General features: G+C 35.3%; 1 protein-coding gene across 1 annotated transcript in view; it reads right to left on the bottom strand.

Moving 5' to 3' along the window:
• cnbd1 (cyclic nucleotide binding domain containing 1) overlaps positions 1 to 18,165 on the bottom strand; it is a 58,265-nt gene extending 40,100 nt beyond the window's left edge. The window contains exons 1-4 of the mRNA XM_059524990.1: positions 17,867 to 18,165; positions 17,557 to 17,620; positions 17,297 to 17,392; positions 13,910 to 14,029 (exon numbers count right to left, since the gene is read on the bottom strand). Coding sequence (XP_059380973.1) covers positions 13,910 to 14,029; positions 17,297 to 17,392; positions 17,557 to 17,620; positions 17,867 to 17,915 — 329 coding nt within the window. The 5' untranslated portion in view covers positions 17,916 to 18,165. The remainder of the gene's footprint in view (positions 1 to 13,909; positions 14,030 to 17,296; positions 17,393 to 17,556; positions 17,621 to 17,866) is intronic.
• Positions 18,166 to 19,444: the final 1,279 nt, after the last annotated feature.

The following is a 19,444-nucleotide window of genomic DNA, read 5'->3' as shown; positions in this document are numbered from 1 at the left end:
AATTCTAAGTGGCACTTTACTTTGAAGATAAAAGGGAAACCTTCTCCGGGTAATCAATTCAATCTGAACGCGCAAATCTCATTGCTGATAACCTCCACTGTCTTTCTTTAAATTATCTGCAGCACTTTTCTTGAGCTCAGGCAAAATGGGAGGGGGAAAAAGTCAAGCTAGCGTTTAGAAACAAAATGATTTCCCTGTTCTTTTATCCCACCAAGAAAGTCGGAATAGACAAGCTCTGTAAAAGCCAACAATGATACCACCGTAACTCCTTTAACAGACACGCCCAACAGTTTTACAGTCTAATACCATCTCCACTGATAAAGGCCAAGATTTCCACCCAAAAAGGTTTGGAATGACATGAGGGTGAGTAATTAATGTAAAAATTTTCATTTTTGAGTGAACTATCAACTTAAATGACCTGTTGGGGACCATTAGTTTGAGAGGATTAAACAAGTACAGTTTTTATACCATTTAGTTGGATCTCAGCGATTTGGCTTAATTGAGATCCACCAACCATAGCTTGGCTGCCATGGATGTGTGAGAGAGAAAGAAAAGAAAGAGATCGGTTTCCTCAAATGTAACAGCTGTCAGAAGTCTCCGTTTTGCAGCTGGTTCTGAGCTTCTCCTGCTAACAGTCAAAGAGTCCCAAGTCCTGACAAAACAGATCTCAAGCACAAATTATAACTGTCAGAACTGTTAAATAAGACTCCTCAGCCAACACGTGTGTATGTCATCAAAACTGGGAACGTTTTTTTTGGACCAAAACACCACTCTGTGAAAACAAAACCCTTTCACACGCCTAGCAGGAGATTCTGCTAAATGGAAAAAGTTAAAACGTCGTGTAAGAAAAACAAAACACATTTTCTGACTTGATACAGCAACTCATAAACATTTTGGGCACAGTAAGGCGGTTTATCAGAGGCACCCTGGAGGGATTAATCATTCTTCTAAATTTCTGCTATAAAACCATATTATAAAGCAAAGACGTGTGCAGATTTCTGCTTTGCTTTTGTTTGGGCCAATCACTCACTAAAAAAGTAAAATGTTATTATTTAAAGGTTGCTCTTTCATAGCTCATAAATTTTCACTTGCTGGAAAAAATAAATAAATAAAAATACATAAATAATAGTAGCAATAATTGCTTTGTTAGGTAAGCAAAATAAGTTAGTCGTGGTAACATCGATATTAATTTGTTTGATTTAAGTCCTACATTTTATATATATATACACTGTACTATAGCATTTATTAATATTTAGCAGTCTTTTAATTTTTTTATTTTATTTTTCATATTAGATTAAGTTTTAAATAATTTTGTTAGGTGCTTTAGTTGTTTTCGTTGTATTCCGTTCTTTTATTTCTATACAGCATTCATTTTTAATTACGTTTTCATAATTTTTGGATCTTGCAAATCTGATTACAAAATATTTCAGATCAAAAATAAAGCTTCTGACCTTTAATTGCAGACTCAGATTTAAAGACAGTTGGGATATGTTGTTGAAATATTTTCTGAAACTCACAAACAGTAGCTGAAAGAAAAATCTGTAAGGCAAAAGACTTGAGTAAAATTCTCAATTTGCTCTCCATTTAATCTCATTGATGTTTCAAACAAACAATAGAGATTAAATAGAGTTTATTTGTATTTTTTATTTTCTACTAGCTGCACTGTTGACATGAAAACAACATTCAAGTCAGTAATAACTAAGAAACAAACACTCAAAATACATGGTTTAGATTAAATCCAGTCAAAAGAGTCAAAGAGTTCATTTATTCAGCTTTGGGACAAATAAATCATTTAGGTGTTTATGTTTTCTGTTCTCAAGCCTGACAACAAGAGAGTCTGGTCCAAAACACCAAGCCTTGATTGACCTGCCCAGAAGTGGACTTTCCCTTCTTCCCAATCCCATTTAACCTCTCCAATGATGATGATGATGAAGTTTCCACTGCAGCTGTTGTTATATTCAGAAACCTCACTCCTCCAGTAAAGAGATTTACCAGTGCACTTATCCCCTGACTCCATCACTCAGAACCGTCAGCGATACCATTTGCGAACAGCACCTGATCCTGGTCATATTTCCAGAAAAAATCCAGGCTGGTTAATTTCTCTCTGGCTCTCCTTTCCCACAGTGAAGAGTAATGAAATCCTGGGTGTTTCTAGTTTCTTAATGTCCCAAAATATTAAATATCTGATCATAAATGTCTTCTGAAAGAAAAACCTGATCCACAGCAATGGATCATGATCTTCAAACTCCCAAAGTGAGAAGAAATTATTTTCTGGCACAGGTAGAAAAACAATTCACTGCCAGACTACAGGGTCTGGACTTTTAACAAACCATCTACCATGTTACAAAAATCAGTTTAAAGGTGCAGTATGTAATATTGACAGCTAGCAGGTGAAATGGTTACTGCGGTCTAAATTCAAAATATTGGAGGGAGTTGTTTCTCCCGCATCCTTTTTCAGACACGATGCTGACGCTGGATTGAGGACATGTAACAGGAATGAGCACAACTTATAATAAAAGGTCATGAGCCTCACACACTGCGATTTAACCATGTTTTAATATGCCTATGTGTGTTGATTTAATACAACAAAATATCTGTTAAAGTCTATTGAGCACTAAGACACTGACCTTTAAATGAACATTTATTATATACACCACAAATGAGAAAGTAATCCTTATTAAAAAAAGAAATGATCAAGAAGAAAAGTGTATTCAAATATCACCACTGCGTGAGAAGTAGTGAATATACAAAAGAGGTGCAAAGTTTAGGATTTTTTTTCCATCTTTATTTGGCCTCCTCACACAGCTCTCATCAGCTGTTACCATGACAACATCTTAAACAGCAAATACATCAGCGGTTTAGAGCTGTAGGCTGATAGGGAACCCAGCCAATCATAAGCCCCTGAGGTTTCCAAATGATCTAAACTTTAAGAGAACCCCATAAAACTAAACATTTCACGTGATAGACACATCTGAACTGTACTGGATGATAATCACACCCATTGGCTGAATATACAGATGGTGACAGATGTATATATAGATATATAGATATATATATACAGTTCCACATATACACAATAATAATATTAGATAAGCTGTGTTATTATTAAATAAATGGAACCATCTTATATGGAACCATATAAGATAATAATATACGTTTCCAATTATTTTAATTATTTAATGCAAATTTTCTAATGGTATCATGAATTAATAATGAACAGCGCTTTCATCTAGGTAAATACTCCTTTTTTAATTAAATAGTTTTTTATTTCTTAATTTTCATTCATAAAACCTTATTGTTTATATAGGACTATAATTGTAAAAAAAAACAACAACAACAACAACATGCAGACATCTACATCTAGATTAATAAATGCTGTGAAGATATTGTTCATTTGTTCATGATACACAATGCACTGGTAGAACAATTTAAACCTTGTATTAAATTGTATTGTTTTATATATAACTGTCTTTTATATATATATATATATATATATATATATATATATATATATATATATATATATATATTTTTTTATTTTTTTTTTTTTTTTTTTATTATTATTAAGCAAATTTTTAAAAGACAATGTGCATGACATATATGAAAAACACCACAACCTGCTTTTTTAACATCAATAGAAATGAATAAAGAAAAATTATACAAATATACAGAACACTCTTAACACTACCCAACCCAAAACATCCCATACACACACAAAAAAAAAAAAAACAAAAAAAAAAAAAAAAATTTCACATCTCCAGTGAAGGTATTGTCTCAACAAAGGAGATAATAGGATTCCACACTTTATAAAATGAGTTAACAGAGTCCCTGATGGAGTGTTTAATTTTTTCCAGGTGTAGAAAGGACATTAAGTCTTTCAACCAAGAAAAATTAGAAGGGGGACATGAGGATTTCCAATGCAACAGTATTCGTCTTTTGGCTACCAATGAGGCAAAAGCAATAATATCAGCATGACGTTTGTTGTACAAGCCATCAACAGGTGTTATTCCAAAAATTGCAATTATTGGGCAGGGTTTCACAGGGACATTGAGAGCCTTTGACAGTGTATCAAAAAAGAGGACCAGAATGAATACAATTTAGGACAGGTATAAAATGTATGAGTGTGATATGCTGGGGAGAGCGAACATCTATTGCACCTATCATCTTCTATTAAAGAAAGTTTCTTCAATTTACCTTTGGTGAAGTGAATTCTGTGAACAACTTTAAACTGAATAAGATTCAAGCTAGCACAAATGCAGACAGAGTTAATTTTAGCCTTATTCCACAGCTCCTCGGCAAGCTCAAGTCCCAGCTCTCTCTCCCAGGTTCCCTTGAGTGCAAAGAGAGAAGGGAATTGCGAAGATCAACAAGCCATAAATTGAGGATATATGGCTATGCGATTTCGGGAGAGACATTATATCTTCAATTAAAGTTTTCATTGGCTGGTGAGGGAAGGTATTAAAGTGTGCTTTAGCAAAGTCACGCAATTGAAAGTAGCAGAAAGTAGTAGAAATCGTTGAATGACGCAAATACATGATCATCAAGAAACAAATCATGAAATAGAACAAGGCCCGTTCTCTCTGAGCTGTGCAAAAGTTGAATCTAAAGAAGAAGGAACAAAAAGATGGTTACCGCAAATAGGCATTATGGTGGACAATGCGTTTAATTTAAAATTACGACAAAAATGTTTCCAAATTTTGAGTGATGAGAGCACAATTGGGTTGGTGGTGTATTTAGAAGGGCGTTTCAAATTGGGATCAAAAACTAATGCCGATAATGAGGATGATGAGCAGGAGTTAGCTTCTATTTATACACCAATCGATATTCGGAGAATTACACCATGCATATAATTTCTGAATATTAGCTGCCCAATAATAGAAAAGAAAATTTGGAAGAGCGAGACCGCCATCCTGTTTATTTCTTTGAAGAGTTGACTTGTGTACATGCCGAGGCTTACCAGCCCAGATATATGAGGATATAATGGAGTCGAATGATTTAAAAAAAAGATTTAGGAAGAAAAACAGGAATAGTCTGAAATAAAAAAAAGTATTCTTGGTAGAATCTCATTTTAATTGATTCAATCCTGCCTACTAAAGAAAGTGGAAGATTGTTCCAACGCTGAAGATCTACTTTAATACGGTCCACTAATTTAGTAAAATTTTCTTTGCGCAATGACTTGAATGAGTTTGAAATATGAACCCCTAGATAACGGAAACCTGTAGAGGACATGTGGAAAGGGAAAAGTTTCGCCAAATCACCTACGGGAAAACACTCACTTTTAGCATAATTCAACTTATAACCTAAAATTTATCCAAACTCATTCAACAGGTGCATTATACTATCTATGCAGTTAAAAGGGTCTGAGACATATAACAGGAGGTCGTCTGCATACAGTGATACACGATGCTCCCTTCCACTGAAGACGATTTTAATGCTATAGAGAGAGGCTCTATAGCTAAGGCAAAGAGGAGAGGCGAAAGTGGGCAGCCCTGACGGGTGCCACGAGAAAGAGAGAAATAAGGGGAACGTTTCAGTATTTGGTTTTCACACAAGCTGATGGAGTGGAATATAATAGACGAATCCATGATATTACTTTAGGTCCAAACCCAAATTTTTGGCCTCATCGAGGCTGTTGGCTATATCAGGACTTATCTTAGGTATCTCTAATTGGGAAAGGAAAGACTGAATAACAGCAATGTCTACGTTAGCTTCTGATTTGTAAAGATTAGAATAGAAAGAAGAAAACTCTGAGTTTATTTTAACCGGATCATTAATAAGGTTATTTGAGGAGTCATACACCTGTGTGATTAACTGAGAAGCAGTTTGATGTCTGAGCTGAGATGCTAACAGACGGCCAGCTCTATCTCCATGCTCATAGTAGGTTGCTCTTGTGCGTTTTAGCAGAAACTCTGCCTTGCTGGTTGTCAATAAGTCAAATTCAGTTTGTAGTTTTAGCCGTTGTGTCTCTAAAACAGGGTTTGGGGACCTGGCATTTAGCCTATCTATCTCTAAAATTTTATCAACGAGTTTCTGTTGTATTAATTTCCTAGCTTTAGTCCAATATGCATTAAAGGAAATTATCCTCCCACGTATAAAAGCTCTAAATGTTTCCCATAGAAGTGATGGCAAAACAAAATCTGATTTGTTGGTTTCCAAAAAAAAAATCAATGTTCTTAGAAATATAATCGCAAAATTCTTTATCAGCTAACAACCCAGTATTGAGCTTCCAGCCTCCAGTATGTCTACACAAGTTTTGTGAGAAAGAGAGGTCTAAAATGTGTGGGGCTTGGTCTGAGATAATTATCGATGAATATTCTGTAGATTTAACTTGAGATAAGAGAGCCTTGTCAATAAAAAAATAATCAATACGTGAATAAACATGATGAACATTTGAAAAAAAAGAAAACTCTTTTGCAGTTGGATTAAGAAAGCGCCAAGGGTCTACGCATCTTGTCTGATCTGCTAGAAATGAGAAGGAACTAGACATTGACGTAGGAGCTGATGACTTGGGCTGTGAGCGGTCTAAACCTGGGTTAATTGTGCAATTAAGATCCCCACCTAAAATAAGGCGATGGGTTTCCAGATTTGGAAGATGGGAAAAGAGCGAGGTCATAAAAGCAGGGTTATCAAAGTTAGGGGCATAAACGCTAACTAATATAACAGGTGTTTGGTATAAAATTCTGGATACTATCACGTAGCGCCCATCAGGATCAGATATTACGTTGTGTGGGACAAACTTTATACGTTTGTGTATTACAATTGCGGTGCCTCTAGATTTACTATTAAAGTTTGAATGAAAAACTTGACCAATCCATGGTTTACGTAGTCTTACATGATCACTAACCCTGAGGTGAGTCTTCTGTAAGAAAACAATATCCGTAGACAAGCTCTTTAAGTGTGAGAACACCCTTGACCTTTTAATTTGACCACCTAGACCCCTAACATTCCAAGTAACAAATTTGACATTATGACCAGCCAACCCCTCTGTGTTCACTTTAGGACTAATCATTTGTTATTGTGAGGATATAAGAGAAAAAGAAAAAAAAAGTCTGAGACTGATAAATTAAAGGTGTGAAAAGGGGGAGAGAAAAAAATTTAAAAAAGAGAAAAAAAGGAATCTTATACTTACAACTCTGATGCTCGTCTTTTTGAACATGACGAGTAGCCAGAACAACGATTCACACAACCGATTAACCACGTAGAACTGTCAACTGCCAAAGCAGCTATCAAGGCATAGATATCTGCCGAGAAACTATAAAACAAAATAAATAAATAAATAAATAATAATAATAATAAAAGTAGATGATCAGAAAACAGTCAAAGCCAAAGTCAAAGTTGGCAAGTTATATAAGCGATATGCCACAAGATGGCATTACCAACATGGATCAGGTGGTATGACATTAAAAATCATCAACCAAATAATCCATAAAATATATAATTTAGGGATGCGTGAATAACATCTAAATAAAACAGACAAATGCACTCGTAGTGTGGCAGACTAATTTTCCTCCAAGGTAAATCGTAAGTACAGTGAGAGCTCAATGCTGTCCTTAAACTATTTACAGCAGCTTGTACCTGTTGAATTTACCATCCCAATTCGGACACGGGTATTAGTCCACGACCTAATTAGGAAAGTTTTGATGGTAAAAAGTCTCCGCTGCCTCAGGGGAATCAAAGATCCGTTCCACGGCGTTACGACTCACCCGAAGGCGAGCAGGGTACAGCATTCCAAAACGCACTCCTTTCTGATAAAGTAGGCTCTTGACCTTGTTGAAAGCCGCTCGTTTCTTCGCCACCTCGGCGCTGAAGTCCTTGTAAATCTTGATTTTGTGGCGCTTGTAAGACATGTCTTTGTGGGATTTAGCCCAACTCATCACAGTTTCCTTCACGATGTATCTGTGAAATCTGATAATCAGCAGACGTGGAGATTCCTCTGCGCAAGGTCTGGGCCGCAGGCTACGGTGGGCACGATCCAGCTCAGGTGGTTCTGTAAGGGAGTCACCGAGGAGTTCAGAAAACAAGTTGGTCATTAACTCGCTTGCGTTTTTTCCCTCAAGGCCCTCAGGAAGGCCTACCACTCGTATGTTATGGCGCTTCGAGAGAGAAAACAGATCTGTGTTTTCCTTTTCCATTGTCGTCAGTTTTGATTGAACAGCGCTTACATCATGCTCGAGCTGAGCTATTCGGTCGCTATGGTCTGAGAGACACGATTCCATCTCGCTTATGGTTACTGCCTGTGTTATCAGGGTCATGCCGATCGATTCAATTAAAGATCGAATTGGTTCCAGAGAACTATTTAGAAGTGCAACGAACTTTCGAGCTCTTTGAGTAGAGATTCGATTGTGAGCTGTGCAGATACGGACTCTTTTTCCGCCATTTTGCTGAGAGGCCTGTGCATATTGAACTTGAGACAGTTGTTTACCTCCCATCCTCGTAGACTTGCTCATTTTAAGTGTAATATTCCGAAGGCGGAATTTTTCAAACATACAAAAAGGATTAAATGAATACGAAGTGCTGATAAAATAGGGTGTATTCTGAACAGATTACATGAAATAATGCGGAGCTTCGACACCGTGCGTCTCAACACAACATTACCCAGATAGATAGATAGATAGATAGATAGATAGATAGATAGATAGATAGATAGATAGATAGATAGATAGATAGATAGATAGATAGATACATACATACATACGTACGTACGTACGTACGTACGTATTTTTGCCCGGATTATAGTTTCAGATAACATTGAAAACTTTTCTGGGTCAAAGTGTGTTTCTCTGACCAGCACACATCCCCAGGAAACACAGGAGGAGGATTGTGGGAAAGGGTGAAGTCTTGAGGAGGGGTCAGAGCCCTGAAACACAGAGCAAAATAAATACATGAACTATAACAAAAATACAGCCAGAAAGTGCACACAAAGCAGGTTGTGCTGGCTGGCTTTCCTCATTAAATAAGCTGAACGTCTTCCGCTGCTTCTCCCCCATCACTGCCCTGCTCTGACTATTACAATGGCCTACTGGACGTGGAGCTACATGGTCGAAGCCAGTGCGGGGGGAAGCCAAACACTTCCTGCCTCCAAAGCTGGCAGAGAGACAAGCTCTCACGGGAACAGTGTGCAAGAGCAGGAAGTGTGTGTGTACGTGTGTGTGTGTATGTGTTGCCAGTACAGTTGGTATAGCTCCCCATGAGACCTGGATGGGGAAAACTGGCTTTATGACAAGAGCAGATGTAAAGACACACTAGACAACAAACCCATATAGGTTAGTGTATGTACACACACCAGGTCACCGGATGACCTTCAGATGGGTTTAAAATGTACTTAGAAGTGGTGAGCAATGACACTGAGGTGCAAATGATAATTACAAACCTGTATTGCAGTCAACAGAAAACGCAGTCTGAAATCTGACATATCAAAGAGGATATTCAACATTTAAGGAGATTTATAATTAAGAAAACTACTCACATTCACACCCTGAAATTAAGCGATTTGAAATCTGCCATCTTTGCTCATGGGCAGTGCACTCAGTTCCACATCTAAGTTGTTATGAGACTAATCAACTGAGGTGCAATTGTCAAGTGACTAATTACTCTGGATCCACCAGAAGATTACATCATGACAACACTTTAATAGTTGATGGCACTATACCGAATAAATACATTTCCAAACCCTTCACTAGTGACTATCCCTAGCTGTGATGTCAAAAGTTGGAGATAAAAAAAAAAATTCCAAAGAAGTCAAGCTATTAAGTATATTAATGTGCTGGGCAACGATTAAAACATTTTTATTATATATTTTGTGTTATTTATGTATTATTGTCTGCGATTACTCACAATTAATCACATTGTTATGCAAAAAACTAATAATGCATTCAAAAGTAGTGTATTGTGCACTTTTTTTCATTCAAAAGTAGCCCCACTGCTATATGAACAAAAGTGTAATAACAATTTAAACAAATAAGGTGCTTTTTAAAGCAGTGTTCCTTTTACATAGTAGCAGTTAAAATATTTATTATAGCTCAAATCTCAATTTATAACATTAATGTAAATTAAATGCATATTAAATTAAATATAAAACAAGCTATTTGTCACTGCCAGGACATTAATGTTTTTATAGAAAATATTTTATAGTTTGTTACAGAAAAACAAGTTATGCTCCAGAGTCTCGATCATAACATTATAATATGCACCTTCCTATTAGAGACCTGCACGATCGTGGGACCCATCGCAGCAGAGTAGGTCGATTGGCTCTTTCATTCAGGAGGCGGGGCTTCCTGCAATTGAGCAGCCATATTGAGTGTTGCATTTTTCCCCATTCAGAACTATACGAGTGACATGTCTTGGGTATTCTATAGTATTTGGTTATATATAGATCAGTTAGTGTGAGCGTTAACCGCGCTGGAGTGAAGATCTTCAGATATGCCTACGTGCTGCGTGATTGCGTGAATATTTCTGAGCGGCAAAAGTGATAGATCTGTAAAGCAATATATTGTGAGAGGGACGTGTGTTACTGCATCCCATACGACCACAAAGTTAACAAAATGATTCACTCCACTGTGTTCAGCAAGAGCATTTCTCTGCGGTCTTCATGTGCTATCGGAAGTTTCCTATTTCCAACTTATAAAGTCATGATTACAAGCTCGTTGCATTCTTTTCTTTTAAAAATAACCGTAGACAATGGTTTGTGAATGTTGATGCTTAGCCTAAATAATTTGATCGGGAGCATCCCCTCCTGTGCCCCATGATTTGTCTGTATGTGTATTCAGAGCCAGTGAGCAACGGACTTTCATAATAATAAAAAACTGCATTAACGTGCGATAAAATAATTGTCTGCGTTAATCAATTAATGCGTCCATCGGATAATAACGTGTTAACTTGCCCAGCCATAATATATATATACACACACACACATATTTTTACTATATATATAGAGAGAGAGAGAGAGAGGGAGAGAGAGAGAAACTTTTTTAACATAAGAAAACAAGAAAGGTTTTAATAAAAAAAAAAATTAACAAATTTTATATTTTTAAATTAAACATTTTAAATAAAAAATGCAGCCATATGCAAAACTTACTATAACAAAGACTTTGCTAGTTTGCTTGCTTGAACAAAAATAAAAGGCTACTTGGTCCAAATGATGTAGTTATGGTATCTACCAGCAGGGGCTGACTATGAAACAGGAAATTCAATGAGAATGCCACAGCCTGGCCCTTCATTTTATCCATCTGGGATGGATTGGATTGTGGCCATGAAATGAGTGTTTAAAAGTAAGGGCATATCATTCAAAATCAAAGCATATTATTGCCTTTTCATTAAAATATTAGGTTTTTTCTTTTTAGAATTCTATGCACTAAAGAGCCATAACATACAATATGACCAGCGATGTGCTTACAAAAGTAAAAAGGAAAATTTTAAACCATATCAGCATTTTGTTTACCTTCAAAACAAACCCTTGGGCCCTCAATCATCATTTAATAGTGATTCCTGTGAAACCGCCGTGTGAATTTTTACCCTTTCTAATCTAATTTCCACATGGCTGAGATTCTTTCACAATACATTTCGCTGAATGTCACAAGGCAGAACCTCGCAGGGACGAGACGATTACATCTCCCAAATCGAAGAAAATCGTGACCTATTTCTCTTATCCAGCTCACATCTTTCAAACAAATTCCCCCGGTGGCAATTGGCATACATGACCCAGATATCTAGAAACTGAGCTGGGAGGGAAAAAAAACACGTGAAGACATGGAATAGCATTAAGAACCGTCTACAAGGGCATTGAAAAGCCCCGTAGGTAATGTCACTACAAATGCAGAACGGGTATCACAAAAAGTTCTCCTTCGAGCTGCCCATGCATGAAGCTTTCTGTACGTGGACCCTGATACTCAGCTGTAGTATGGCACATTAAAGCACAAGTTCCCTTGTTATAACTAAGCATGCAAAGCACATCAAAGTAGTGAAGCAATCCAGGAGAAATGCATTGCCATCTGCCTCCATTAACTCTGCCTAAGGCACAGTCCATCTATCACAAACTGAGTGCTCAGTATTCACTCTGATTATGTTCTCCCATGGTGCACTTGTGCGAGCTTCTCCTATGGGATGGTGGTGCTTGCTAATGCTTAAAGATTTCAAAAATTCTATGTATTAAACTTCGGCTCATTAAACTGATGACAAAGTGACAGAAAATACTTTTTTACGTTGTTGCAAAATATTTGTATTTCTAACAAATGCTGTCTTTAAAACATTCTATAAATCAAAGGATCCTGAAAAAAAAAATCGTCTTCCACTAAAATATTAAGCAGCACAAGTGTTATAAAATAAGACATTTTTCTTGTGCTGCAAATCAGTATATTAGAATGGTTTCTGAAGGGTTGTGTGATACTGGAGTAATGATGCTGAAAATTCAGCTTTGCATCACATGAATAAATTAAATTTAAAACTGTATTAAAATGGGAAACAGTCATTTTAATTCATAATACTATTTCACAATATAAAAGTTTTTTATTTTTATTTTTTTTATGCAGCCTTGGTGAGAGACTTCATACATTTAAAAACACAAAAAAAAATCGTACCAATCACAAACTTTTGAATTATAGCGTAAAATAAAAGAGTGATCTGTGCCATAATAGTGAGTAAAATATCATAGAGGCTTGGGGTTAAGCCTTTTTCTTACAGAACATATAAAAATCTGGTTCATATTTATTTTTCACACCAACCGTGCTCCAGTCCTGCACTGAAAGATCTCCATATCCTCTTTCCTGCATCTCTAGTCTATCTGTCCTACAAAGCTCAAGAACAACCACTAAAACACAGATGCATTATCCCTGGGAAGTTCAGTGGATGAATGAGGGAGATTATATCACAAGGAACAATATCCAAACACCTACAAGCAACATATAAGAGGAGGAAATAATATTTGAAATTTCATATTTTATATGGAAATAATATTGTAGGATTTCAATCCTACAGTCCTGTGCCGTTCAACACAGGAGCTAAAGAAAGCTATATTGTTCTCTCTCTCTCCCACTCAACGATTCTCACATTAATGAACTGTGACAGCAGGAAAGTAAAACAGGGCCTTTCGATATGAATTAAGATACCACTGTGAGATAGCGTCAGGAGATTAGTCCCATTCTCTATTATGCTCTTAATGCAGTGATTGCAGATGTCATTCAGCAGTGAATTTTCAGAATGTCCTCCTCATTTTTATGCAAGCTATGATTTTAATTTGCCACAGATTTCATACAGCTAAAACTATTTAAAACTGTGTCACTTTTAAATATTAACCAAAGAAATTCTGAGATGCATGTAGCCCTGAGCAGAAATAAGTCATGTTTGTTTGATAAGCTGAAAAGGTGCTACACTGCCCTCTGTTGGTAGATGGAAACACTAGATGATGCAGAGTCAGATGTCAATTTTATTATATTATAAATTAGAAATAAATAAAACCTTGTCGGTCTATTAATAATAAATCAGTCAACACAATTTGCATTAGTGTAATGCATAGGGATATGGTTTAGTTTCTAATCTGTTATGCAGTATTGAGAACTGTTCTGTCTGATCATTTTTCTATATAAAAAAATCAGCATAAACAAAACAAAAAAAGCATTAAAACATATCATTGACAGTAGCTTTTAACATACATATTTTGTTTCAAATAATAAAAGTCTTTCTTGTTTTTTTTTTGTGAAAGTAATGAGAAGTTCAGGAGGAAATATGCTCATTCAAATCAACGAGCTTTAGATTTTTGGGAGAAATCTGACCTGTTTGACAGATTTAATGAGATTCACCCAACAGATTCAAATCAGGCCTGACAAACCATATAAATGTGTTTTTATATCAGTCATTTTGTATCATCAATATGTCCAGAGGGCCTTTAAACTACCCACAAAGAACACTTCATACTCACAATTTCTTAAGGGCTTTAATCACATGATTCATGAGTGATTCCTGAGCCAGTTTTCCATGTGGCTGATGTCTGCTGACCTCTTGGATGGACTCAAATACTCTCAGCTTCACTGGAGGTTGGCTGCCAAGAGGAATAGAGAAGATCAGATGATTATCGTAAAGTTTATATCCATCATTTGCCAATTCTAAAGTTTGTGCTGTTGAATCAGAATGTAATATATTCTGTATGATTATGAAATGTAGTTTATCACTTTTGGACTGCAAGAAATAAAAAAAGAGATGTTACATTATACCGTAAGTCATTGCATTACCAGAAGAAAATATCTTAAAGGAATAGTTCAGTCAAAAATGAACATTTGCTGAAATTTACTTATTCTCCAGTCATCCAAGAGTTTGTTTCTTCATCAAAAGAGATTTAGGAAATTTAGCATTACATCACTTGCTGACCAAAGGATCCTCTGCAGTGAATGGGTGCCGTCAGACTGGGAGTCTGAACATCTGATAAAAACATCACAATAATCGCCATGTAATACACACGACTCCAGTCCATCAATTAACATGTTTTGTGAAGTGAAAAGCTGTGTTTATAATAAACACGTTTATCATTAAGATAGGGTTAAATCAAAACAGCAGTCTATAATTCATAATAAAAAGTTGTCCTGTGGAACAAGTTGATCCCCTGTTGTCCTCTCGACTTGATGGATTTGTTTCCTAAAAACAAATTTCCCCAAAATTGTTAACTGGTGGATTATTGTGATGTTTTTATCAGCCGTTAAAGCTCTCATTCTGACGGCACCCATTCAATGCAGATGATCCATTGGTGAGCAGATTATGTAATGATACATTTCTCTAAATCTGTTGCAATGAAGAAAAGCTCATTTAGATCTTGGATGGCCTGAAGGTGTGTACATTTCAGCTAATTTCGTTTTTGGGTGAACAATTCCTTTAAGAAGCAAATCTTTTTAAACATATTATGATCATAAAAAACTTTAAATAAAATATTCTGCCTAAATGTTTGAAATTAGTTTTGTAGACAAATACAAACTGTCCCCTACAAATACACTATAGCTTAATGTATATACTGTATTCAAATATAAGACATAATTTCCATACTACAGCTGGTGTGAATTTATAGTTTTAATGATCTTATTATTATTATTAACAATAAAGAATGAGTAGGTGTGTCCGAACGTTTGACCGATGGTGTAACTGAAAAGCACAGTCACATTAAGCAGTGCATTCAATCAGAATTACCTTAACCACAGTCCTAAAGTTGATTTACAAGATAATCACTCACCATTTTTCATTTTTACCAATCCTTAAATAACCCTTCTTTACGAGCGCTATTCAAGACCCCACGATTCCTACAGGGAGCAGATCTATATTCCAGCCAATTAGAGCCATGACTCATATGTCACTCACTACCCACAAGAACATTCATTTTTGCTGCACCAGCAGGCTGTTGAGAGGACTGTAAACATTACTCAGAAGATCTCTGAGTGGGACTACAGTGGGATTGAAATGACTGACAGGTCCTTAGTTTCTGCATCACGCCTCTGCAGGGGCGTGCCCACGTGTCTTTTATAAAGCACGTCCTGTTTGTGACTTTCACCCGACAAGATGCTACTTTCCCAAAAAAAAGGCACAAAGGCAATTTTTAGAATATTGACGCAGGTTTGACGTGGAGGTTAAATCTGCTCCAGCACACTCTATACGAGCAAATTAACAATACAATACAGTTTTTTGTTTGTTTCCCAAGAGGTAAAAATAACAGTAATTTTACTAATTAATTTTGATGCAGAGGCCTGCTGAAAGCACTGTCACATTTGATTTTAATATACACAATTGTTCTAAAGTTTGGGCTCTGTAATTTTTTTTTTTAAGAAATTAATTTTATTCAGTCAGGATGTACAAATTGATCAAAACATTTATAATGTTACAAAACAATTTTGAATCTTGAAAAAATTTTCTTGACAAAAGTATCGTAGTTTAGGTTTGTTATAATTAACAAAAATAAAAACTAAAACTATAATAAAAACATATTTTTTTATATAAAAAAATATAATTGTCACTTGTTTATATTTAGTTTAACAATGTACTAAAATAACTGAAGATTTTTCCACAACATGTATAATAAAGTAAATAAAAATGTATAAAAACTACAGTATATAGCCATATTTAAAAACAACAAAAACTAAGAAAAATGTCAAACACAACAAAATCTCAAAAAACACAACTAAACTTTTAACTAAAATGAACATGAATATATGATGCATACAGTATATGCAGAATATATGCAGAATATATACTATATATATATATATATATATATATATATACAAAAAAACTAAAATTACACTGTCCTGGTTTCCTAAAAATATTAAGCAGATTTTCTATTAAACTGTAATACTATTTCACAGTATTTACTGTATTCTTAATCAAATACAGTCAATCAAAAGCAGTACTCTACATGCATTCATTCCAATCCACTTTATTTCTATAGCACATTTTACAAACACATAGTTTCCAAAGTGCTGCACAAAAGATTCAGATCATACAAAACCATTAAAAATGTATAAAATACAAAAGATAAAAAGATATTAAATACCACAAAGGACCACACAACTCACAAGCAGTTAAAAGCCAAAGAGTAAAAATGAGTCTTTAGACGAGAACACTCAACTGTAGGGGCAGTTCGGACATGGAGGGGCAGAGCGTTCCATAGTTTAGGTCCAACCACAGAAAATGCCCTGTCCCCCAGAGTTTTAAGTCTCGACTTAAGGACTGCAAGCTGTAGCTGGCCCTCTGACTTCAGTGTCCGTGCTGGCGTATAAATTTGGATGAGGTCCGAGATATATTTTGGGGCCAGTCCATTCAGTTTGAATGTGAAATTGTATAAGGGACATTACAAACAAACCCTGAATCAAATAACTTACTTTACAAACACATAAAAAAGTATGTTATATTTTGATTACATTAAATTTGAACTATACACGTGTTTTCTTTTATATGTTAATCTGATCTTATTCTGAGCCTTACTGAGTTTACATTGCTACAGTGTTTACTAAGTACTACGTTTTGCAGCTGAATAAACTACTTCTCAGGGTAAGAGGATTACATTACCTGAAACTGATCACAGACAGCTCACTGAAACTAAGCAGACATGATCTTAACTTTATCTTAGAAAGAAGTCCTAGGAATATGGCAGTACTGCATTGGAAAAAACGGACTCCATAATGTCTGCCCCACAGAATTCAATGCAAAACTTACTTTTTTTCTTACTTAGTGAATGTTTTAACTAGTGGTCTGATACCATAATAGCCTACACACTGTGATCACTAATTAGCACTGTGCATAATGTTTAAAAAAAAAAAAAAAACTTACTCACATCCTAGTCTTGAGTTGTATTCTTGGTAAAGAGGTCTGAGGGTGCAGGAATATTTCTTGATAAAGTTTCATGAATTTTTTATGGGCCTCTTCAAAACTGATAAAGGTGAAGAGAAGCAAAGCAGTAAGCCATTTTCATTTGTATTACCATCTTGTTTTTAAAACGGGATATTAAAACACTAGTTCAACAAGTTCAAAGGCAACTGAAACATGCAGGAATAATAACAAAAATGGATTTAGCACACTAATGATCATTTCTACCTTTGATTTAGCTGGGTTAGCTGTGCCAGCTGTGTGTAGTCAATGTCTGCAAGTCTTTGCTCAGCTTTGTTAAAAGGAGAAAGTTTAGCAGATCAGTAACATCCGATTTTAAATAAATTTTACAAAGCTAGAAACATTCAGTTAAGTAAAAATATGAGAACCAGCCCCGGTCTCCTCAGTCTGTTCTATGCCGTGTAGAAATGCCTTGTCATTTATAAAAGCGAGCCAATACAATGTAAACAATGAATGCTATGTATAATACAACTGACTCCTTACATCATTAACATATTTATTTGAAATGTCTCTGTACCTGAATGTCGGTATCGGTGCATGGTTGTAAAAACAGCAAATGATTTCATTAGGGTTCACTGTAACAGTGAGAAATATCAGGTGACTCGAGTGCAAATTATTGTTGAAGTGTGTTTGGCCCGTTTCATGGCAACAGTCCTTTACTCGTATTACAGACAGTACAATGTTATCGTGTTAAAAGATCGTTAATAAAGCATGATTATTAATATCTTATTGGGTTTAGGATTACGCGTTCTAAACGTTCCAAGCTCACAGCAATGTTATGTTAACAACTCACATTAACAAGGTACAAGTTAGCTAACAGGCAGCAAGTTAATGAAGTACAAGTTGGCTAACAACTTCGTAAACATGAAGCTAATATTGAGTAACTTACATTTTCAGACATAATATTTTCAGTTAGTTTGTCCATATTTGTATCACCGGCGGCAAAATACTTCCAAACTATGCAAAAGCGGAACTGACTGTCAACAGGCGTCGTTTATTTTGAACTAATTAAATCACTTTTTGGACATTTGTTTGGTTCCTAAACCAATCATTGTTTTTCAACGATTCGAATGAAAAAATTAGAAATGTTGCCTTGAAATAAAACAAACCTGTTCTGTTATATTTAAAAAGGCACAAAAATAACACGAAACTAAAAATGGCAAAACACATCAAATTGTTAAAGCACACGAAATGACTCAAATTTAATCTAAAATTATCGAAAATATTACTAATAAAAGCTAACTAAAAAAATTAACAACTAACCTAATAGTATATGAATATTAATTTGCTCATTAACAAATGACCAGCAACTCATGAGCATATCCTTAAATAATAAAAGATAAAGATCTATTCTATTCTTGACCCAGTTTAACCACTGAAACAAAAATATGAAATTAAAATGGCTCCATTCTGAATTTTTAAAAAGGAATATGTGTAGAATAAAGAGATGGAAGGCCTGTAAGATCAAAGACATCTTTTCTTCATCTTGTTAGCCTAGTCTGTTCCCTGTGAAACCACAACAGTAAATCCCCTCAGCTGAACTAAAAGCTTATAAGGTTTAATTAAGTAAGTGGTCCACCACTCCATACGAGCCGAACTAATCCAGCAGAACAGCTCTCAGGTCCACCAGAGAAACCTGCTCAAAGCTCAATGACTATTTACTGATATTCTTTGAACTGTTTTTGAACTGAGATTTAGAAAAGCTGTGAACACTATACAAACATAATGAGAATCAAACATTATATATTTATGGTTTACACTGACCAGAAACTTTGACTACTTTTGATTAGTTGGTGACACATCAGGCTTTCTAACTAAAATGATATAATAGTTGTGCAACAATTAAATACTAATATATATATATATATATATATATATATATATATATATATATATATATATATATATATATATATATATATATATATATATATTCTGTGGCTGTAGGCATGTTTTGAACTCAGTCTGCAGTTGACAGACACTGTGATGAATTGTGGCCTGAACTCACTCCTGAGGTCTGCTGCAGATGGGTATTAGTGGTCTAAAAGTGCTAATTGCATCAAGCAGCAACATTGGCAGGACTGGAGCTGTGGTC

This window comes from Carassius carassius, chromosome 35 (genome assembly GCF_963082965.1).
Source record: "Carassius carassius chromosome 35, fCarCar2.1, whole genome shotgun sequence".
NCBI classification, from domain to species: domain Eukaryota; kingdom Metazoa; phylum Chordata; class Actinopteri; order Cypriniformes; family Cyprinidae; genus Carassius; species Carassius carassius.
The sequence above is the reverse complement of the archived record's forward strand: the minus strand, read 5'-3'. Positions and strand labels throughout refer to the sequence as shown.